Source organism: Alligator sinensis, unplaced genomic scaffold, assembly GCF_000455745.1.
Source record: "Alligator sinensis unplaced genomic scaffold, ASM45574v1 scaffold628_1, whole genome shotgun sequence".
NCBI classification, from domain to species: domain Eukaryota; kingdom Metazoa; phylum Chordata; order Crocodylia; family Alligatoridae; genus Alligator; species Alligator sinensis.
In genome coordinates, this window is record NW_005841873.1 from 2,727,191 (window position 1) to 2,750,846 (window position 23,656).

At 42.8% G+C, this 23,656-nt stretch overlaps 1 protein-coding gene across 19 annotated transcripts in view; it reads left to right on the forward strand.

Moving 5' to 3' along the window:
- RIMBP2 (RIMS binding protein 2) overlaps positions 1–23,656 on the forward strand; it is a 325,140-nt gene that overhangs the window by 15,723 nt on the left and 285,761 nt on the right. For 16 of the 19 annotated variants that reach the window (XM_025195741.1, XM_025195747.1, XM_025195719.1 and 13 more), the window contains 3 exons: positions 2,533–2,643; positions 11,984–12,199; positions 16,486–16,620. The exons of 1 other annotated variant lie outside the window; for it this stretch is intronic. In XM_025195741.1, coding sequence (XP_025051526.1) covers positions 2,533–2,643; positions 11,984–12,199; positions 16,486–16,620 — 462 coding nt within the window. Of the gene's footprint in view, positions 1–1,072; positions 1,092–2,532; positions 2,644–8,127; positions 8,196–11,913; positions 12,200–16,485; positions 16,621–23,656 lie in introns of those variants that run through there. 2 more of the 19 variants (XM_025195771.1, XM_025195759.1) reach the window with 2 other exon arrangements.

Sequence of the window (23,656 nt, forward strand, 5' to 3'; positions counted from 1 at the left end):
AACCTTTACAAGGGAAATAAAACTGCATTGTTATAGAACTGTCAGAATTAATATGTATGTGTCATAAATGAATGTTATATCCTTGTTCTTAATAAAATTAGCCTTAGGATGGGCTATGCTCAAACTGGAGTTGTAGGAAATAAAGGCGTTATATCACCCTTTAGTGGTGGTCAAAGGGACTGAATTGAAATAACTCAAGAAATATAGATGATGCTTTTAATCTTTCAGGCTGATGCCCTATCCTATAGTCCACACTTTAGTTTATTCCATAGTCTGATGTGAAAAAAATCTTGTAGGTGATATGCTCGAGCAGGGGGACACAGCTGAATATTTGCACATGCTGAATGTTTGTCAGGGAACCAGATTCTTCCTTTCCTAAATGTGTCATTTCACCCATCATTATCCTTTGGGCTATATGGCTGCTGCTCACAGTTCTCCTTTTATCCCAATTTAAGGGAAGAGGAGGTTCTGACATCCCTAAAAGACAGGGACAAATGAGGACACAGCCAGGAAGCTGAGCAGTAAATATGAATGCTAATGCCCTGTCCTTGCATATAACTTGTCTTGCTTGCACATTATATCCCTCCACTGCTTTGTCTTTGTGTTTGCTTAGGTTTGTAAGCCCTGGAGGGGACGTTATCTTTCTATGCGGGTGCACATTTGGGTTTTATAAATAGCATCCGTTACAAGTGACTGATTTGCATGGCGTGTTTACCCAGTGCTCCCAAGCAATTGTGCTAAGCGCTGTACAGACTCCTAGGCTATGTACAGACAGTCAAAAAGCCTGAGGCTGAATTGATTCAGCCTTTGCAGGTTAGTCTAAACTGCACAGATTAAAATAGAAGTGAGCAGACATTTACCTTTGATCCAGGAAATGCAGCCACGTGCCTACAGGGTCTCAAGCCACAAGCCAGGGAGCGCTAGAGCTTGGCTCTCTGGCTGTGTGTCCACTTCCTCTTCCTGCTGCCCCTGAGGTCTCTGGGATTTGCAGTCCAGAATGACAGAAGTAGGACTCTGCAGGATTGCCCATCACTTTCTCTTCCTTCTTCCAGGTGCTATCTGGGATTTGTAATCCACAGCCACAGCCAGCAGTAAGTTTGAGTGGGGGAAGGAGTGTTTTAACCCCCTTCTTGACCCCAGACCACATCCTGGGTTTGCATAGGGGGGTCCAGTGAGTGAGCCAGTGAACCAACCCTCACTGCTCTAGCTAGGGACCAGAAGGATGGGGCCAGCCCTGCTCTCTGGAGCAGACAGCGCAGCCCAGCCCAGGGCTGCAAAATGCTGGGATGCTGGAGGACTGTGATTTAACTTAAATGAGTAAGGGGTCTGGGGCAGAAGTTGCATAAGGTGGTTTGACCCAAATCAGTTAAATCTGATACTACATTCAACCAGGTTTATTTTAAACCATTTTCAATGCCTAATATTTGGCATTTTAGGTTTAAATCCCAACCTGAATAACAGGTGGAAAGGACTTCAGCAAGCTCACCCTAATTTCAAACACAATGTGCTTTTACAAATTACAGTGCAATCCAGTATGACTCAGAATTCACATGCTCCATTCTCAGTTGCATCAGTGGGTATTTTCAGGATTTGGGATACTGCAAAGTTTTGTATTTGTGTGTGTGTCATCCTGCCAGTGGTTTCTGTAACTTGCCACATCTTTTTCAAGTCTTTCCCCTTAGTAAGAATAGCATGAAAAAGCAAAGCAATTAAGTGTATTGGGATGGCAAGTATAATGTGCAATTTAGGAATAGGTCACAGTGTGTTTACAGATGGAGCTGTTGAATTTTTTGCACGTTAACATATTGCATTGAATAGCAGCAAGAGTCTGCTCCCTGAACGTGTGCCATGTCATCCCAGCTAGAGCATGTGCCAAAAGGTGGTATCTCCTTGCTATCCTGATGAGGAGGTCCTTAGTCATTCACCCACATGCTACTGTTTAACCCGGGGTGGGCAATTATTTTGGGCAGAGGGCCGCTTACTGAGTTTTGGCAAGCCATCGAGGGCTGAATGACAGGGAGCCAGGGGCAAATAAATATTAATTTTCCAAAAGTTTTAGGGGCTCCACAGGCCAAATAGAATGGCCTGGTGGTCCGCATCTGACCCACGAGCTGCATTTTGCCCACCCCTGATTTAACCCTATGTCCTACTTAACCTCGATATAGACTCTTCATACCCACACTGCATTCTCCCACTATCTTGAGGGAGATGCAGCACCATGTAAGTAGAAGGAGGGTGTCTAAAGGGCAATATTATTTATTATTTAGAGTACTGCCAAGGAACCCTGGCCCTATAGCAATTCCCCCATGTGCTTTACAAGTACAGAACAAATAGATGCCACAAAGAGCTTATGTCCTCATCCCTAGACTGAATTTCACATCCAATATCTTCCACTAGCCCTTCAATGTCACTCCCCAAAACTTGTGGTTTCCTATGCAATGACAGGTTGTGTTCATGCTGACTCAGTCTTGGGGTGTTCTTAATTGTATACTGTTGTACTCTAATGCTGGATCTGTAATTTTTGTTCTATAGCCCAAAAAAGACAACAGGAAAGCAAAAGAAAGCTCTGCAAAGCCTCTGAACCACAAACCTGAGGCCAGGACTAAAGAGAAAAGAGCCTCCACATCTGTCAAGAAGAGCAAGGTAAAATTTACAACAAAGTTATGGGCCCTGTACTTTCACATGGGTTTTTTTTTAAACACTCCCTTAATGGATTGCTGTAAAAATACTTCTCTTTGTATGTCTAGCCCAGTAAAATGTCTCGGAGAGTAGCTAGTGCCCTGTGTTTCATAGAAAGATTCCTGGAACCCTGCAGTAGGCAGCTGTGCTCATGGAGAAAGTTTCTTCCTGACCCATTTTCATTAGAGACTCGCTTGTGCTCTGAGAGAGGGATTTCCTAGCACTTCCAAAGTCCTTGGTTGTTATTCCTTTTAATCCTTACTTGTTCTAACACTACATATTCTGTCTAGTTCTCTTCTCACCATTGGTGTGCCTACACTTTGCACTTAATTCTGGGCACTACTTTTTTGATTTATACCCTATTCCTGAAATGTCCCGTTTCTTTTTGCATTGTGTTGCACTGACTGAATGGTGTTTCCAGGATGTAGAGGAATTGGATTTATTCTTTTCATAAATAGGACATTTCATAGCATTTCTATTTTTAAAAATGGAGAAACTTGCATTTTGATGCTTAAAATATTGGCTTTTTTTCGTTAAATTCCCCATAGAAACGTGTTTGGCAGTGATTGATAAAAATCAATGTGACCTAGTGATGAGAGATGCACACATTTGAACTTCCCTAAGCTTCACTTAGTAGGTATTAAAAGGCCTTTATACGGTGAACTGTTTCAAATGTGATTCATTGGTTGCTTCTAAAAGCAGCCTGATAGAAAGCACCTGGTCATCAGTAGCATAACTGGGAGTGGGTGAGCAGCTGGGCACGAGCCCTGGGCACTGATTTAGAGTGGGTGCCAGAGTGCAGGTGCCACCCTATTGCAGCTGCTGTTTCTCACCACAGACTCCACCTTCTTGTCCATTACTGCTGGTGACAGAAATCAACTGTGCTTGGGAGAGGGAGTGGGGTTCAGGTGCAGCAGGGCTCAGGGAGAGCAGGGTGTAGCCATTGGGGCTACTGGGGCATGTCCCAATAGCTCTAGTCCCCTCATCAGTCTTATGCCCAGCTGTGCTGCAAGGTAAGGTGTCAGTGCAGTTGGCAGCCAGGGGGTTAACTCAGCAGATAAGAACCACTGTCATACCACTATATTGCAGCCACTAATTTTCTCGCTGCTGAATTCATCTTTGCCCATTGCTGCCTCAATCCATGGCAAAGGATTGAGCTTTCCTATTTGCCTGTTAAAGCACAGTTCTTCTAAAATAACATGACATGGCGGTAAAGGGGCAGCTTCCCCTGATACCACCTCCTCTTAGCACAGAGGATTTCATTATTCAGGCCTGTCAGTCCTGCCTCATACACTAAAAATCTTCTTTTAAAAAAAATGTATTTGGGTATTTGGCAACACTTAACTTCTTTTTAGCTCTAACATTTTCTCAGTGTTTTAAAAGCTTAATAGGACCTCGTGTGTTAAATATTTATGTACAGGTTTAGCAGATCTAACTCCTCACAGTTTGATTAAATTTTCCTAACACTGTTCATTCATGACAAAACCAGCTGCTTCGGAGAATGGAAACTGCACGACTGAATTACTCATTTGAGTTCAACGTCAGGTTCCATTTGTAAGAATCTATTAATATTCCAAAATCAAGCAGTGGGATCCTCAACAGTCTTATTGGATGCCTTCTGGCTCCAGACACTACGGTCCTTTAACCAGGTGTAACCCAGCAGACTCCGTTTATGGAACTCTTTCTCACCAGCATATGTTCAATCTGCCTGTTGCTGAGCTATGCTGTATTTTAGTCCACTTTATAATTAGAAGTGATGGAGAACTTTAATTTCAGGAAGCTACCCATGTATCCTCTGATGTTTACTTTGCTGAACCAGGGATTGGCAGCCTTTCAGCAATGGGGGGCTGAATGAACATGTTGCTTCAAAGGTGGGCCAGTGCTCGTGACCCAGCTGCCGCTGCTGCCACCATTGCTTCCCCCACTTCCAAGTGCCACTGCCTTCCTGGCTTGGCGAACCATATAAAATCCCTTTGTGGGCTGCATCCAAGCCACAGGCCGTAGATTGCTGACCACTGTGCTAGATCATCCCGTCACTCGGATCATAAGTGTCTGCGTAACCTGACTTTAGAATTTATTGTTTGGCTACAATAGCAGGTGCTGTAGGTTACCATAAAATACTCATATTTGTTGATAAGACTCATTTTCTTAAAACCATATTTATAATTTTATCTAATGCTCCTGATTTAGCAGGGGTTTTCATTAGTTAGTTTACAGAATTTAGTTCATCATACACGGTGTCCTTTCAGCTCCGTGAGCAGAACTGTCAAAGGTAGCTCCAAACTGGAAATGGATTTGAGCCTCCAAATTCAGGTCTGAATTTTAAACACCCTCAATTTCAGGCTGATGCCCTATCCTATAGTCCACACTTTAGTTTACTCAATAGTTTGACGTAAAAAAAAAATCTTGTAGGTGATGTGGTCGAGGAGGGGGACGCAGCTGGATATTTGCACATGCTGAACGTTTGTCAGGGAACCAGATTCTTCCTTTCCTAAATGTGTCATTTCACCCATCATTATCCTTTGGGCTGCTGCTCACATTTCCCCTTTTATCCCAATTTAAGGGAAGAGGAGGTTCTGATGTTCCTAAAAGACAGGGACAAATGAGCACACAGCCAGGAAGCTGAGCAGTAAATATGAATGCTAATGCCCTGTTCTTGCATATATCTTGCCTTGCTTGCACATTATATCCCTCCACTGCTTTGTCTTTGCATTTGTTTAGGTTTGTAAGCCTGAGATTTTGACTTTTGACTTGACTCTGAGATTTTGATAAAGTTGGGGATAAAATTAAAAACTCAGATTTGGGTCCAGATTTTGACCAGTCATGCCCTGAGGTGTGGTTCAGATTGGGCTGCATTTAGCAAGAACACATCTTTGAGGTTCAGATAAAGTAACGAAACAGTGCTAAGCTCGTATGACCAGGGACACAGGTATTCCTGTCACCATGTCATAAAAATGTTGGATACCACATTTTAGTTTTGACTTCATTATTAAAATCTCATCATGTGCTAGTAGTCACCTGAAAGCTGATATTGGAACAACTGTTCTGTTATTGGGTTATTGTAATGTGGGCAGTAATTTTTTTTTCCTATTCACACCTGAATGATAACCTTGACGAGTTCTGCTTTTTGCTTTAATGACCAGAACATTGTGGGGTAATCACAGAAATGGTTGGATGTACCTAGGTAGTTCCTCATATGTCCAGGATCTCTTAAAAGCCAGCAAACTCCAACCTTTAGAAATGCCTTTAGAGGCACTGGCTGGGTACAAAATGAAAATAGTAACAAGGGAACTAATGGTGTGTGTGAGTAGTTTCCTAACATTAAAAGCAATATGTTTGCACACCCATAAACTGGATAGTCAGCTTCAGGTTGAATTCTCCTCTGCCCGCCCTGACCCAAGTGTTCATTGTGCATTGCATCTCAGTCCTGAGCAACCCTTGAACTTAGAAGGTGAAAAATTTAAGCGTGCACTATTCAGATGTGTCTGATGGGTTTTTCTGGACACTTGGATGTTGCCTTCCTTGACCCCATATCTCACCTTCCTGTGAAACATAGTTGCTGCATGTATAGAACTGAACTGAGCACTAGAGGACGGTGTGTCACTGATGTTTTCAGTGAAAGTCTCTATGCAGAACAAAGTGTTTTGTTCACGCTGGTAATAAAAAAGGTCCATTCTGGTGAAGGAGGTAGGTTCTCCTGTTATAATATATACAGGGGTAGAATAGCAGGTTTGGGGAGCATGTTTTACTAGAGGTGTACAGTGCTGAGTGTGTGTTCAGAATTTTAGGCAGCTTCTAAGATCATAAACTCTTCCAGCTTAGAAGTATAAATATGTGGGAGAAATCAGTTAATCTTCCATATTAGGGATAAAAGCTTTACATTATGCGTTTTATGACCTGGCAGTTCAAAGGTTAAAGTGCAGATATGTTTTACTTACTGTTGTTCATATATTCTTCAGGTTTTCTTACCATTCCTCCTACTGTAATATCTGACTAGTTCCATTTACTACATGCTATTATGAATTAATATTTTCTCTACAGAGTTTTGGTATGTATTTATTTTCACTGGGAAGAGCATGGGAGGAAGGCATTTTAGAGAATTTGGTATTATCGTCATGCTGAGTTTCAGACCACTGCTTTCTTTATAAAGGGGCTTTTCTATGAGGATCGCTATAGATGTGTTCCTATGCTACCATGTTGGTTAATACAGAAGGTATACATGCTCCAGACTACAAGCAAATTGCTCTTTCTAAGAATTAATTACAAAACAGATCCAACATAGATTTTTGCCCCAATTCAGAACAAAGCCAAAATTCAATTATGCTTTGCCAAAGAAACAAAAACAAATTCCAAAACAAAAAAGATCCATATTGTTTTAGGTCAGTTATAAATATTTAGTCCCAATTTTCACTTTTTGAAAATTGATGTAAAGTATGTTTCAAAATAAAAAGTCTTTAAAAAGTAAAATATTTTGATGTAATAGATGTCAAAATAGGGTTCGTCAGCATTTTGAAGATCTTTCTCCATTTTATGCCTACATATACCAATTTTGGTATTTTGATTTTTGCAAAACACAGTGATCTAAATAACACAGCATTTTCAGCCAAAAAAACTGTTTCGGAGAAAATGTTGACAAGCTCTAAGCTTGGTACTCGACTCTTTCTGGACATCTGGAAAGCTCTGGTTACAGGGACTTGACTCTCAGCTGCAGTGAGTCGTCTTTAATATTGCTTTGCTAGAACAATATAAAAGGGAATCATGACCAGAGATCGTCAGTCTCACACCTGAACATGCTGGATGACAAAGAATATTCTTCCATCAAATGAGTCTCCTACTACAGGCTAAATTTCAATACTGTCCAAGCTTAGGGGTATTTTACTCCACAAGTAGACCCATTGAGACAAGGCAAGGAGTTAGGTGACAGGAGAGTCTGGTTCATATAAGTACCACTGGCTATCCTTTACTGTAGTCTATCAGCACTAGCCTCCGAGTGGGTCTTCATTTGCATCAGTCCTGTTCCTCAGTCAGCAAAGTTTAGTTGTGTAACAGCCAATTCTCACTGCAGAATTTGTGATGTGACAAAACATGCCAGTGTTCATTCAAAATGATGGCACTTTAGAAGTACTCTGCCCTGAGGTGGATGCTCAAAGCAAGAGCAAAAGGGACGATTAAAGTGCTGACAGAGGTGGGTATAGGAGAGCTGTATGTGAAGGAAGGGAAGCAGCGAACCAAGAGCAGCCCTGTGGTGCCATCATGTGGCATTCAGTGATATTTGCAATAATCTAGTGATCAGGGCTAGTCAGGTATCATTCATTGGATTAGTCAAAAATTCTACAAATGGAAGAAGTTCTATGTTTTCTTAAATTCTTTGGATTTACCAATTATTTGTACGCTCTTGGGTCCTGGGTATGACCATAAACTGCATCCGACTGGAGGGCCTGGTGGCAATGTGCTGGGACTACTCATGGTGGGGTAGCTCCTACAAAATTCCACAATGTTGCAGTCTTCAGATTAAGGTATGTATAGGGTGTCTCAAAACCCTAACTCCCACTGCCTTGTGGGTACTCCTTGTTTGGATAAAAGCTAGGGGAACACATCCTTGCTGGGGTGTTAGGCAGTCTGCTCCCTGGCAGTAGCTATAACCATCAAGGCACTGAACCTCTGGACTCAGTCTGGCCTTTGGATTCTGTCTCTGGTGTAAAGTGGGGATGGTAGGTCTTTGGCAGCCTCCACTCCATAGTCTTGCCAAGGCATATATGTTAAAGGTCTTGCTGACTAGACCTCTGACGCATACACCATGATCCAGAGGATCCACGGTTGCCTCCTGTACTCTATTGGTCACGTGGCATTGTCCTTTGCTCCCTGATTTGATTGACGAAACTTTTTTAAAAAAGAAGTTAATACTTCACTTCTGTTTTGGAGTATTCCCAGGCATTGTGACTAGTGAATGCTAGTTGTTTCATTATTCATTAGTAGCAAATTAGCATGACCCCCAAGAAGTGGAGGCCACCTCACTGGGAAAGTTTACTCACAAATACTCTCTCATTCCCCCATCATTTGACTTGTTCCAGCCATGAGGTTTTCAAAAGTGATTAATGTCAGCCCAACCTTGCTCTCAGTAAAGACAAAAGTAAAAATTTCACGTACTCAAGTGGGAAGATATAAATTATGGCCAGTGTACTGCTGTTAGAAATCTAACCCCACCTGTGTACCACTCAGAACTGGACTGGAGAGATGTGGAAGAAGCTTCTAATATGAAACTTTTATAAAGTAGACCACTTAAGCTAGAATGTCTTTTCTAGAGCTGAACAAAGTTTGGCATTTCTGTCTAAGAGGAAATCATAACTTTATGAAAAGTTTTGTTAAAACACCTTTTCTAATTAAAATTTTCAAAACCGCTCCAGTTTTCCCTTTAGTTGCCAACCTATTCGATTTGGATTCGGCCCAAATCAGGGATAGTGCTTCAATTCGTTGATTTAGATCACTGTCCCTGATTCGATTCGGTCAAATCTGAAGATTTGATGCTGATTAGGAGAATCAGCGATTTGGACATAGACACAGCTTAAATCTTTTTTCTACATAACTCGAGGTTGTGAATGCTGCAATGCTGGGGTGGCTGGAGCATCCCACAGGAGGGGGGGGGGGCCTTCATGTGCTCGGTGGTGAACCTAGAAGTAGACCGGACCACTTCGGGTCCACTGGGGAGTGTGTGGGGGCCCACCACGGCCCCCTGACTCAGCGATCAGCCACGGGGGGACCCCGGTTTCCCCCCCAGATCCAGGAGGCACCAGTCGCTGAGCTGGGGAGGTGTGGGTGGGGGCCTCATGCACTCTCCAGCGGACCCGGATGTGGACCAGAAGTGCTTCTGATCCACTTCCGGGTCTGCTGCTGAGCATGCTGGGGACACCCCCTCCCCCCACACACTTTTGTGGGATGCTCCATGCACCCCAGCATTGCAGCATTCACGCGCCGCCTGCTACCTAGAGGTATGTAGAAAAAACATTTAAAGCTGTCTCTATGTCCAAATCACCGAATCTCTCCAAATCGATTCAGAGGGTTCCAATTCAATTCAGAGAGATTAAAGGGTTCTTTGATTTGATTCGGATTTGGAGATTTGGCCACCGAATTGGGCCGAATCTCTGCCAAATTGAATCGGGGACCGGAGTTTCGCACAGCCCTAGTGCCTATCTTGTCAGCCATGTGGAGTTTGGTGATGAATTGCTATGTACTCACTGGGATCTCATTGAATATTGGGGCCTCACTTTGCTTACTGGGTTTGCAGAAACCAATTAACTAGTCACTCTAGGAAAAAGTGTTTAATCTGCTCCATGCCAGTGCTGTGTTTGGTGTTGCTATTTCAGTGAATCCAGCTTTGGTCTTGAGGTGCAAAGTATGCCCTAACAGTGCTGTAGTATTCTTGGCACAGGCAAGTTGAATTTCTTTTGAAAATTCTGGTTTGTCAGCATCTCAGGTGAAAGAGCTAAATTCTGCTGTCTTTACCTAATCAACAGTGCCATTAATTTTCATGATAGTTCTGAGTGAGTGAGGATTTCAGGATGTGAACTGATTTCTAATACAGATTTTTTTAAAGGATTTACATAATTGAATGTCACAAGTTTAGGTTGATACTCTGGAATGAGCTAGGTTAAATGTAATAAGCATGCAGAAAGATTATAGGCATTAACAAAAAATTCAAATGACTACGATTAGTTTGGTTTAAAATAGACAAGAAACCTCCACATCCCAAAAATAAATGTTACCCAACTGTTGTTGTTTTTTTTTTAAATAAATATCACACAGCTGCAACATGAAGTTTAAAACAAGAGACTAATCTAAATTAGGTCAAATGCAGATCTTTTGAGCATGGGTGTGCAGCCTTATTTAGACCTTATGTTAACAAGAAATAGATTTTATAAAAACTTTAGCTGTTTCTAGTTGAAATAAGATTTAGTGTTTAATCTTGCCTTTTATAGAGATAATTGCACATGGAGAATTCCTAAAAGGACATTATAAACTTGCCAAGAAAAACACTCCAGAGTTAGGAGATGCCAGCATTAAGGTTGCCTGATCAATGTTAGTTTAGCCACCTCATACGGATTAATTATAATACAGTATTTAATTGAATGATTGCATTTTCTACGAGACCACAGTCTCATTGTGTACAGGGGATGGACAGTGCTCACTCAGCAAGCAGCTATTTAATTTTAATGTTTTCTCGCTTCGGTTTCATGTGTGGCCCCCTTACCTTACTTTCTGCACACAAATCAGACCCCATTGTAAAGACTATTTATTTTCTCACGGGGAATCTCCTGGATTCCTATTAAATCTATCCTTTTTTCCTTCTCCCTCTGGTTTCCCTTCTCTCCTCTCATCACCCACATTTCCTGTCCTTAGGCTTCTCATCCAGTCTCACAGTTTCTAATTCTGTGCAATGGTCATGAGTAACTTGCTTTGAGCATTCAGTCTCTACTCCTAAGGTGATGATGTTTTGGTGTAGCATTCCAGATGTAAACTCATGCCAATGTAAAATTTTCTGTCTCTTTTGTATGGCATCAGCTATTGACTTCCAAATCTCTGAGCCACTGTCGCTCGGTGTGTGGATTCCATCTACCTCGGCTGGGCATTTGTAAAGATTGTAGCTTTTGAGTAAGTGCTGCTTCTTGGACACCGCATTCACACAGTACATGAACAGTCACAGAAAACATTGATTTTTTTTTTTCCAATTTCAATTTTTTTTGGTGAATGTTCATGTGTGAAATGAGCTTTTTGTGAATATTTGCACTGGCAAAACTAAATTTGCATTCTTTTTCCTAAAATACTTTTGAATGTGTTTTAGTATCTGAGCATATATTGATATCTTTTTTTTCCCCAATATTCCCTCTATAGGTATAAACATGTAATTGTGTTGAATATAGCTCTGAAATTAATGGACAAGCCCGAGTCAATCTCCATGCTCTTTGGATCAGTGCCTCGTAGTACCCACCTGCAATAGTTAAGGTTGCGAAACAATTTCTATTTGAACCTGCTGTTGTCCATGTTTAATCTTCTGTTAAAGTAAAATTCAGCTTCCAAGCTAAAATTTTCCATTGCTGTTTTATGTCATAGTTCTTTTTAATTAAAAGTTTTTGCACAAACTTTATTGAGTAGTTTTCTGAAGTATGAGGGAGTGAAATAAATTGTGTTACATTTTCCAACTTTGAAGAAATTGAAACTCCACTTTCCTCCCTCCCCCAGAAATAGCTCCAGCAAACCTCACTGGATCCTGGCAATGTCATCATAAGCAATGTGTCTGTCTTTCTACCAGGACAAAAGCCCTTTGGCTCCCGCATCATCCACCACCACCACCACCGGAAGAAATACCATCAAAAGATTTCCCCTAAAGCAGAAAATACGTGCAGTCAACATAAAGGCCCTGCAGCTGCCAAGTATTAACAACCCGTCTCAAGGCATAAAAGACCTGGAAATCCGACTGCTGCAAGTCGAGTGCGAGGAGCTCAAAAACCGACTGGGCTGCCTGAGGGTAAATATAAATTCATTTCTACTACTAAAGCCCAATTATTCTGGTGAACTATTAAACTGGAAAGGAGGATTATAAAGCCAGATAAATCAAAGTTGTTTCTTGGGGCTATGACGAAAGGTACAGACCCCGTCTTTTAGTGTTAGGCAGGGAGTTAGTTCTTTGCTGAGAGGTTTTTGTGACAGTAGTGCTGAGAGGCCCCACATGAAATTAAAAGCCCTTTATGCTAGGAGCTGCACAGACACATAGTGAGAGATGGACTCTGCCCCAAATAACTTACTATCTATGTAGACATGACCAAGGGTCAGAGTCGCAGGGCAGGTCAGTGGCAGAGGCGCACTGTATAAACCATGTGTCCTCACTTCCAGGCCTGTGCCCTGTTCATGATACCATTGGCAGGAGACCAACACTTTAGGCAGGCAGAAGGAAGCTGTTTGCTTTTCTATTTATGTAAAACCCTTTTCTGCTTTTTACTGACTGTGCACCTTGAGCATGAAGCTGTGGGGGAGGCAAAACATGCTGCTTGAAAACTAGTTTGGGGAGTAGGGGGCCTGGACAAACTCGCCTACTCCCTGTTTCACAGGGATGTGGGATGCTCTGTTCTGTTATTCTGCATGATGTAGCACCATATGTATGCTTGGCAGTTCACAGTCGAATAAGACAGCAAGGTCTTTGCTTGAGGAGGTTACAATCCAGTATAAATAGATAACACATTGATTGAGGATGCCATCAAATGATAAAACAGGAAGGACTCTTAGAACAGTGATGTTAAATTTTGCAGAAGCAGTAATGGAGGAGGCCCAAGAAGTGGATGGAAGGTGGCATGGTGTATCCAGAAAAATAAAGCCTGGATACTCAAAAGTCAAACATTCAGCATATATCTCAGAATATTCTCTTATATGTTGGGATTTTCTTGTTCAAAACCATCTAACTTTGGTCCCCCCCTTTCTCAAAAGCACCTTTATGCCATTGCCCTCAAGGTAAGGACTATAGTAGTATAGCAGAGAACATAAATATTCTGTCCTATCTCTCATTCTCTTATATACACAAATGCAGCCATAAATGCTGGGTCACAACTGCGTAATTTAAAATTGGCTATGAATTCCAATTTGCATATGAACAACTTGGGGCAATGGTACTGCCACTTTTAGAGAGTGGGACATTTCTTTATTATGTCTGCAATTTTTTTATGCTGACCCAGTCTTCACACCTAGAAGCTAAGTGTCCTCATTTGTTCAAGATGGCAACATAAACCAAATCAAAGTGTTTCGAAACTCTGGGGAAGTGCAGATACAGCTTCGTATTTAAACAGGTGATGATTTTTAATACAGACTATAATACTGTGGTTAACTAAAGCAAAGGCAACAAAAGAGACGGAAGCCCCTTGACAGTAAGTATTTTGCAAGCTTGGTCAAGGGCTACCTAAATTGAATTCGCAACCCTTCTCGGTTGGCTTTTAGGTTCAAGCTTTCATTATAGTGATGTGCTTGTCCTTTGGCTTGTTTGGTGTTTCTGTAGTTTTTAATTGGTGTTCTCTTAACAAATGGTTACAAAACACTTCTCCAAATAATGCTCGATGAACAAACTGTCTGCTCTGCATTTCACAATCTGTCGTAAAATCAGTGATGTCGATACGCAGTCGCACACTGTAGGACGCGGGGGGGGTGGAATTATTTCAGCTGGAGGGCCGCTTAATGACTTTTGGTGAGCTGTTGAGGTCTGCAAGGGTAGCCCTGCCTCTTGACAGGTGCCCTGCCCCCTGATCGCCATCTTGGGACCAGGAGTCCCACTCCTAACCCCTGACCTTTGTGACCAGAAGTCCCCTTCTTGCCCCCCATCCCACCGCTTACCCCTGGAAGTACTCCTTTTGGGAGGGGAGTTTCCCATTTGGAACCAGAAAAAAACCAAAAACAAATCGTATACTAAAAATCAAACATCTACTATAACATATTTTAATTTTACTTAAAAAAATATTTTTGTACTGATTTACATGTGTTTGCATAGTGTATGTAGAGGTTATTGCATAATAGCCCAAAATAAAGTCTTACTCTTGTACAGTAACTCCGCACTTAACGTCTGTTATCATTGTTTCGTTATTATGTTGCTGATCTATTGGAGAACATACTCGTTTAAAGTCACGCAATGTTCGGTTATAACATTGTTTGGCCGCCACCTGCTAGTAAGTAACTACTTTGTGACGTGAGCCAAACGACACTCCCACTTCAGCGTGGCAGCCATTGTTGTTTACGTTGTGTCGGTACAGGTATTCCCTGAAGATCTCTAACTCGGTGTGATTGTATAAGTGATTTAAAACTTATACCTGTATTAAATGGTTTGTTTAAAATTATTTAAAATTTATACTGTATATGTATACAATGTCTTTTGTCTGGCAAAAAAAAATAAATCCCTGGAACCTAACCCCCCCTATTTACATTAATTCTTATGCGGAAATTGGTTTTGCTTAACATTGTTTCACTTAGTCGCATTTTTCAAGAATGTAACTATGACCTTTAAGCGAGGAGTAGCTGTATATTGTGTGTGGGATTTATGAAGGGGTATGGGTATGGGTGGGTGTTTGTGGGGGGTGGGGGTGGGAGTATGTGGGGGTGGGTGTTTGTGGGTGGGGGGGGAGAGTATTTGTGGGTCCTCCCCATGGCGCACGGTCCCTGCCACTGATGGCAGCAGCAGCAGGCGGTGGGTCCTCAGGGCACTCCTGGCCTGCAGCAAGCAGAACCCCTGGCGGCACAATCTGGCTCAATCCCAGGAGCTGCACATGGTGGCATGGAGCTGGCTTGCTGGTGCATGCCTTCAAACCGGAGGGGCTCCCAGCACTACAGGCGGGAGCCATGTGCCATTAGGTTGGTCTGTCTCCGTGCCTTCATGTGGGACTTCCAGTACTCTAGTAAGGAGCCGCACATGGAGGCATGGAGCCCACCTGGCCCGATGGTGCACAGAACAGGAGCCACAGGGAGTTGTGTGCCATTGGAGCAGGTGGGCTCCTTGCCTCCACGTGCAGATCCCCACTGGAGTGCTGGAAGTCCCACGTGGAGGCACGGAGATGGCCCAGCCTGATGGTGCACAGCTCCTGCCTGCAGTGTGAAGAGCTCCACGTGCTTGCACAGAGCCAACCCGGTCCAGTTAGAAGGCATGCACCAGCAGGCTGGCTCCAGGCTGCCAGTTGTAGCTCCTGTGATTCAGCTGGAGCTGTGCACCGCTGTGGGAATCTGCTTACAGTGGGCCAAAGACCTTAGGGCCTGCCACCTGCTGCTGCTGCTTCTGCTGGTGGCAGGGGCTGTGTGCCTTGGCAAGGGGACACATACCCACCTATAAGCCCCCCTCCTGCCCCTCCCTGCTGAAGGCAGGAGATAGCCTCCCCACTTATCAGCTGTCTAGTCATGTGCCATCATGCTCGGTGCCTCCACATGGGACACAGCTTTCAGAGGGCCCATGCGGTCTGGTAGTAATTGCTTTCTGGAGGGGCCCTGCAGGCTGGAGAGAATGGCCTGGTAGGCTGGATGTGGCCCAAGGGCCATGTTTTGCCTGCCCCTACTGTAGGAGGGACGATCCCTTCCACTAGGTTCAGAACACAGATTAAAGGTCGCTGAACCAGCCATCTTGATTTATGTTTCTACATTTTCCTGCTCTTTTCTGTTTTGTTTTGCATTACTGAACTGAACCACAGCTTTCCCAAAGCTTTTCCTGGCAGCCTAACCAATTCCTGAATGCTGTCCTTCCATGTAGAGGAATCACAATCCCTAGCCTAATTAAATGGCCACTGCAAATTGAATCACCCTCTTTAATTAGAAGGCATTAGGGCATTAGAAGATCATTAGGAGGTTGAGCTACTTAGTCTGAAACAATGGATCAAGTTTTTAGGCGCCAGAAGCCTATGATAGGGATGATCACTAAATTAAGCAAGGAAAACTTCCAATATTCTGCGCTTTCTGCATTTTTTGTATCAAACAATCTTTGTATCTTAAATGAAGGCTGTCCAGCTGCAAGACTGCCTATGATATAAAAGCAACTTGTGTGCATGGTGTGTGTGTGTGTGTGTGTGTGTGTGTGTGTGTACGTATGTATATATGTGTGTGTGTGTGCGTGTGTGTGTAGTAGAAACACTTTTTCCCCTTTTCACTCCTAAATTTAATTATAGCTCAAATGTATAAATATTAATAGTTTGCGTTTGCTGATATTGCGGTTGATCTAGAAATTCAGAAGTGACACAATTGTACCTTACCCGTGCTGTGTACTTAAAGAACTGCTTACTAAAGAAAACTTTCCTTCTGCAGGAAGGGCTAGTGGGTCAAAAACCAAGCGATATGGAGGATTTATTGAAACAGTCTCAGAAGGAGCTGTTGTGGCTTCAGAGGCAGCTGTCCTTCATCTCAACGGGAGGCCCTGCGTGTATTTTGTCAACTAGCAAGGTGAGTTCTTCCCTTGTTTGTTTTTTTTAATCTTACTTCGTTGTGCTAAGAGGAATCTGAATAGTAGCAGCATATTGTCCTCTGACTTATGCCATTGTAACTCCATGGAGTTCAGTGAGGTTGCTTCTGAATTGGCTAGGTTAAATTAGAAGAATATCAGCCCTATGTATGTATTTTGATTAATGGTCTCAGTTTGTGGAAGGATTAAAAAATGGCTATGAATATGAATGCAGGTGAATGTTTAGATAGCACTTTCCAGACTTATATTGCATAAGCGGCCGGGAGCTGAAACAGCCTTCTTCAGAATTGCCTCTCAGTACCTAGAATTGTAAAACTCTAATAGCAATGATGTTTCTTAGCATTTCATATTGACGCTTGGCAGAGCTCATCCTATAGAGTGCTAGATAAATAGTAAATTATTTACGTTAGTAGCGTTTTCATATCTTATGGCTCCAATAACTTGTTTTGTGGGTTCTTATCTGGCAGGAAGTAGAAAATTGACTACATTAAGTTTTTTTTTTTTTAAACTTTGGTTTATGTTTCTAAATGGTTACTGATCACAAAGGGCATGTTTGTGATCAGTATTGTAGAACTGATCGGTTTTTATATGCATATGTAATTAATTATTTTAATACCCATAAAAAGTCAAGGGTGTGGCAATTTGGAAAAGTAACATAAGATTATTTTTTGTAATATGTATCTTTATTACACAACAGATGTATACACCAGACAGTATATCACCGTTTACAGTTTTTAAAATAGGTTTGGTGTTAGCATTGAAGAATCATAGGGAAGTACGTCTGCTAGGGACCTCAGCAGGTCATCTAGTCTAGCCCCCTGGTCAAGGCAGGATCATCTCTGACTAAAAATCATCCCAAATAAAGTGCGTGTCCAATCTGCTCTCAGCAGTTTGCAAGGATGGAAATTCTACAACTTTTCTGGGTAGGCTGTTGTAATGCGTAACTACCTTCATAATGAAAAAGTTCATCCTAGTATCCCATCTAAACTTCCCCTGCTGCAAAGCAGGATTACTTTGTTCATATAATTAAAAACTTAGGGCACTTTTGGGTGGGTGGCAAGAAAGCGGCGGGAGGGGGGGCTTTAATTAGAGCGACTCCAAGAGCTGCTCTAATTAAACCACTGCTGCTTCTCCTTTATCGGCATCCCCTCGCTTAAAAAGTCTGCTGGGGGTGCTTGAACTAAAGGTCATTTGACGAGCTTTGATTGAAGCGTCCCTGCTACCATTTTTAAGCATGGGGGCTGGAGCGTGGCAATTGCTACTCTCCAGTCCACTTGATTAATTAAGTCTGCTCCAATGTGCTGGAATTCCAGTGCGTCAGGGCAGCCTCCGCATTCATATATAGGCGCCCTAAAAACTGCAATGTTTCCAATGCCTCTAACATGTTCTGCCAGTCTGAACTAGAGAGAGGTTCAATCTAAGATCCAGACATCTTCAGACTTTAAGGACATTCTCAACTGGATTCAGACTTCACAGCTGAAGAAAAAGAGAACCATCCAGAGAACAACCCACCTTTGAGCACTGAGTAATTTAGCATTAGTATCTACATCTGACCCTCAATCCATTACTCAACCTAAATTTCAAGTTGGCACATATCCTTTTATATAAGGATACCCATCTAAATATAAGCACTTTCTGGCAACCAAAGAAAAGACATGTGAAGGTAAGTGAGTTTTACTCGCTTTAAATATTCTTGTTCATCTCTTACACATGGAAAGAGGACTAAAATATCATTCATGCTGTAGGTTTTTGTGTCTCCTATACCTACAAGACTAAACAGTGGTTATAGTTATTTATCTGAAGTAGCCCAGCAGCAAAGCTCTACTGCCTGAATTTGAAAATAGTGAGTTGAATTACTAACATATGCACAGCTCATATTATAATTACATTTCATTTACACATATAGAAACCTCAGAAGAAAATTCTCAAGCCAGACTTCAGAGACAGTTGGGTGCTGACTTCTTTTATGCTTCTGTGGCTGGGATTTTCAGTTCCTTTATCACAAAAATCTTAGTCTGAGAAGTCACCGGACACATGATGACTGCAATGATCCCCTAGTGAAAGAAAGGAGGATGAAATTCAGTGGGATTCGGGCCCTTAATTTTCTCAGACAAGACAAGAGCTGGGACTTGCAGAGTGTTATGCATGCTTGGTGTGTTGTATAACATGTGCACACAATTGCTACTTCATAGGGTTTTCTTGGTTTGGCTTTGCCAGGGTTGGGCACAAATTGCAAGGTGCCTGTCATGCAGTTTGTGCTGCCTGGTACAGAGCTGGTGTGTCGCCTGTTTTTTAAGGTATCTTATTTTTTTAATTATTCTGTTTTCTTATTGTGAGCCGCCCTGAGCATTGGTTGAGCAGGGCAGCATATAAATCAAAGAAACAAAGCATAATAAACTAGTAGTGGAGCCCATGACTTTTGAGGCCAGAGGAAACCCTTATAAATGAATCCTTGCGAGGGGAAATTCAACTATAAGGCCAAATGCTCAAGCCCGGTAAGGACTCTTTGCACCATTCATTTGGTGAGTAAAAGGTGTGTAATCTGATGACAAATGCCTGGGGCTGCCTGGCAGGGTGGGGCGGACCCAGAACACACCAGGATTGCCCCTTTAAGAAGCAGTTTGGCACTTGTAGCTGAAGGAAACTTGGGGGCAGCCAGAGCCCTCTGCCCTTGCCCTGCCTTGAGACTTGGCCGCATCACCAGGAAAAGCAACCTGAGCAGGTAGAGGAAGGGCCGAAAGTCCTGTTGGTTGCAGTGGCTTGCAAATGCCTCTAGCTACAGGACCCAGGTCCTGGATGGAGACTGGTTTTGAGGGTTTTTTTGTTTTTGTTTTTTAATTAATATATTTCGTGCTCCAGGTCAAATCAGCCGAATTGGTTCCAAATCAGATCGAATGAGCAGAACTAAATTGTTCTGTATCGACTGCGTGGGCAGAACTCAATCATTCCCAACACCACGTGTGGTGCTACCAGCGGTGAGCATCCTTCACCCCAGGCTCTCACCCTGGGACTTCAGCTACTCCCAAATCCATTGGCAGGAATCCTGTGTGCAGGCCCAAGCCTGGAGGTCTTAGGATTTGGATGCCCCCACTTGATCTTAGCCCACCAGAGGCCAAGAAACTGATGCTTGATCTGAGCCAAAAGACTTTGTTTGCTCTGAATGCAGACTCTGTGGTAAGAGCTGAGAGCCACGGGAATGCTGGTTCACCACCTCTTCCCTGACCGATGCCTGTCCAGGAGTGGGGAAGCTGCTGGGCTATTAGAATATGAAGAGAGCCACAGCCTGGGGTTAGGAGCCAGGGGGAGGATGTCAAGTTATCCCTGAGGGGAATGTGGCAGGGGAGTGCTGCATGCAGAGTCTGCCGCAACCCCCTACTTGCTGCAGTTTGCTAAGCATTGAGATTGGAGCAGTCTGGCTCTGGGCTTTAACGTGTGAAGTGGGCCTGAAAATCTGAGAGCTGGTTTAGTCTTAACACAGGCGCAGGAGAGACTCTGTCCCCATCATGCAGCCAGCAGGACTCTGTAGGGTTGCCCCCCTTCTGTTGCACATTCAGCTTGCATTTGCAATGTACACAATACATTACACTACACAATACATACATGACATTTGTAAGGTCCGGGGCTTCAAACATAATGACATGACATATAACCCAGCTCCTGACAGCTAGTTCTCCATGGATATTGCTTCCCTATAATGGATTTGGCAAACTTCTGTTTTGGTCATAAAGCTCGGCATATACAAAGTTTGCATAACTGGTTCGGCCAGCACAGGGCTGGAAGAGGCATTGTGTTGCTGCTGCTGCATTCCACATCGTCATGGTTCTCTATTCACTAATCATCTCATTACACATACCTGCACTCACACTCATCATCACACACCTGCAGCCTCTGTGTGTATGGACCATGGCAGACTGGGGCAGATGGGGCAGGGAGCAGACAGAAGAGCAGCAGATTGGGTGGGTGAAAGAGATCCAAGTGGCACTCGGGGAGTGCATGGGGCTAACTTGTGGCACATCTGCCAAAAATGTTGGCCCCTCCACACTTGGAGAAAGCTACCGTGATTTTCTCAGAAGCGCAGGCACCCATACAGCTGGGCAGTGCAGTTCGAACCACTGTTCTCTACCCTCAGCCTTTTGGGACTCGAGGCACCCCTTGCTGGACTCAGCACCCCTCCATAACTTTTGCAAGTGCGTGGAACCCAGTTTCAAAAACTAATTTATATATTATGGTGCTTATCTCCTTGCAGTGGGGCTGGGAAGTGGGAGGTTGGCTAAGCAAGGACAAGCCTGAACCTACACTTAGTTGCTTATCTCCTCACACCTCACTTATTTCCTTACATCCTGAGGCCCTTTTCAAAGGATCTCAGGGCACTCCAGGTTGTCCTAACACCCTGATTGAGAATCGCTGGTGTAGAGACTCAGACTCGAATGTGGCTGCGCTGGGAAAGAAAATCTGCTGTGTAGACACAACTCAGTAGGTCTTTCTTTGAAACCTGCACAATCCATGATACAAACTGGTAAGAGAAGCAAGGCTGTTTCCAGGGCCTTATTCTAATCCATGTTATCTGGAGAGACGGGGTATGTGGTTCATAAAAGAAGACCCCATACCTTCCTTTCAATGCTTTTTTCCCTTCCTCTCCTACTGACTTGCTGACCTTGGGCAAGACACTTTGGCCAATATTTAGAAAAATAACTCTGAGGTTTGGGTACTTTATTATTTCAGGTGCTCAATCTAGCATGCCTTGAAGAGGCCTGGGTTTCAGAGCCCCTTTCTGGAAAAACAGCTCCTGCATCAACTTGGGCACCCAAAATAAAGCACCTAGTTTCTAGGACATTTTGAAAATCTCAGCCTCAGTCCATAGCTAAATTTTCAGACAATTGAGGGCCAAGTTTTTTATTGCTTAATACCCATAATAGGAGCTAGCTTTTTCAGAAGTACTCAGCAATCAGTACCTCCTGTTGTAACACTTTGGACCAAATATTAATTTAATTTCAAATCAATACATGGAAATGTTTTTTACACAACATACACTACACTGAAACATGTTGCCATGGGGAGCTCTTGAAACTAAAAATTTAGCAAGATTGAAAAAAAAAGGATTTGGATGCCTGTTAGGATAATGGGCAATCAGGACTCATAGTAGAGATGATATCTTTTATTAGACCAACAAGATTTTTGCAAAAAAATGTCTTTAATTGCAAGCTTTTGGGCACAAACACTCTTCATCAGGCATTGGAGAAAAGATTGTAAAAGTTCTCCTGGGTAGAAATGAAAGATATTAGGATAACAAGAATATTTAGAGTTATAGTAATTAACACTAAAAAAAAAAAAAAAAAGCAAACATCTCTTGGTTCAGAAATGACACCTTTTATTAGGACAACTAGGAAATTGCAAAAATATTATCTTTTTACCATCTTTAATTTTCCCTGAGCCTGATGAAGGGCCTTTGAGCCCAAAAGCTTGCAGAAAAAGATTTTTTTTGCAGTTTCTCAGTTGGTCTAATAAAAGGTATTTTTGAACCGAGAGTTCTAGATTTTTGCATTTCTTTTTGCCTCAGACCAACACGGCTACCAAATACATCCCTGAATAATTAACACTAAGGCATTTTGGAAAGGATATTCAGCCTCATGAGTCAAGTTTACAGGTTTTTAGCTACTAGAAATTGAGAGAAGACCTGTTGGGAAGGACAGATTATATAAATCTGGGATTCTCACACCTTTCTTTGAAGCATCTGGTACTGGCCATTATTGGAAACTAAAATACTGCCATAGATGGACCACTACTGTCACTTCCTTTTTTCAAAAAAGAACAGAGCACTGACTGTGGGCCTGATACAATAATCTCTGGTTTCTAATTAAATTTCTAAATAGGAGTTAAGCCATTTTGGCTATATGGCCCCCATTGTGAGTGGTGAACCCTTTGGGAAATCTGCCTACATGACTCAGTTTGCCCAGGGCCTCGAGGAAAAGAAAGTGCTTTTGCAAAAAGTCGATAAATTAACACTGCCTCTCTCAATCTTAGGTACATTTCATTTTTAGGATAACTGGGTAAGATTATTAAATGGTGAAGTATATTTCTGTAGCTGCTTTGGGAGGGTTCAATAAAATGGTACCCTGGGAGTAGTATATTTCCTTGCACTGTTAAGTGCTTTAAGGAAATAACAGAAAGCTTTACTCAGCATTACTTCTTGTGCTATCTAGACAATTGAACCTTAAATGGCCTATCTTCTAGCTAAAATTAGGCTATATTATAGCACAAATGCAATTCCCAAGCCCTCAGATCATGGGCATCAGGAGATCCTTGCCTTTAAATACAGGTTGAAGGCTTTTGGTTGCCTTAAAGAAGACTTTTCTTTTTTCTTTTTCTTTTTTTTTTTTTAATATTCCCTCCCTCCCTCCTTTTCCAGTGCATCTCTTTTCCAGTTGCTAGGCAGCTGCTGGTTGCACAAGTAGAGGTGGAAGGATGTGTGTCCCTTTGTGCGTGTGTCCCTGTGTGTGTGGGCTGCAGTTTTCTTTAACAGAAAAAAGACAGCATGGTTGGGATGGTCCAGGTAATCTGCTTTAATGCCCTTCTGTATTTGAATTTCTAAGTCTTCTATGGTAGGCTGGGGAGAGGAAAAAAAACTACAGCTCACATTTACAGTTCATTGGTTTGTCCCAGTAGGCCACAGATGACCTACTGAGGAAGTCCTGTGATAGCATTACTTGGAGGTAAAATAAAATCTGCCCCCCCCCCAACTCCTGCCCCCACCTCTTTGCTACCCAGCCTTGCCGAGCTCTCACTTGCCTCTTGCTAATCCCGTGTGAAAGAGAAACTGGCAAATAGGGGAAAGCCATCTTTGTGTGCGTGTGTGTGTGTGAACACTGCTGTTTCATAGGCTCTGGCAGCTGCTGCATGGCCGATGATGCTTGCTTGCTCCGTCTCTTTCACCCTGCCTCCCTGCAGACAACTAATGAATCATTTTTAGCTTGAATACAAGCCGAGCCAACGCACTGATGCTGCTGCTGCTGCCGCGGC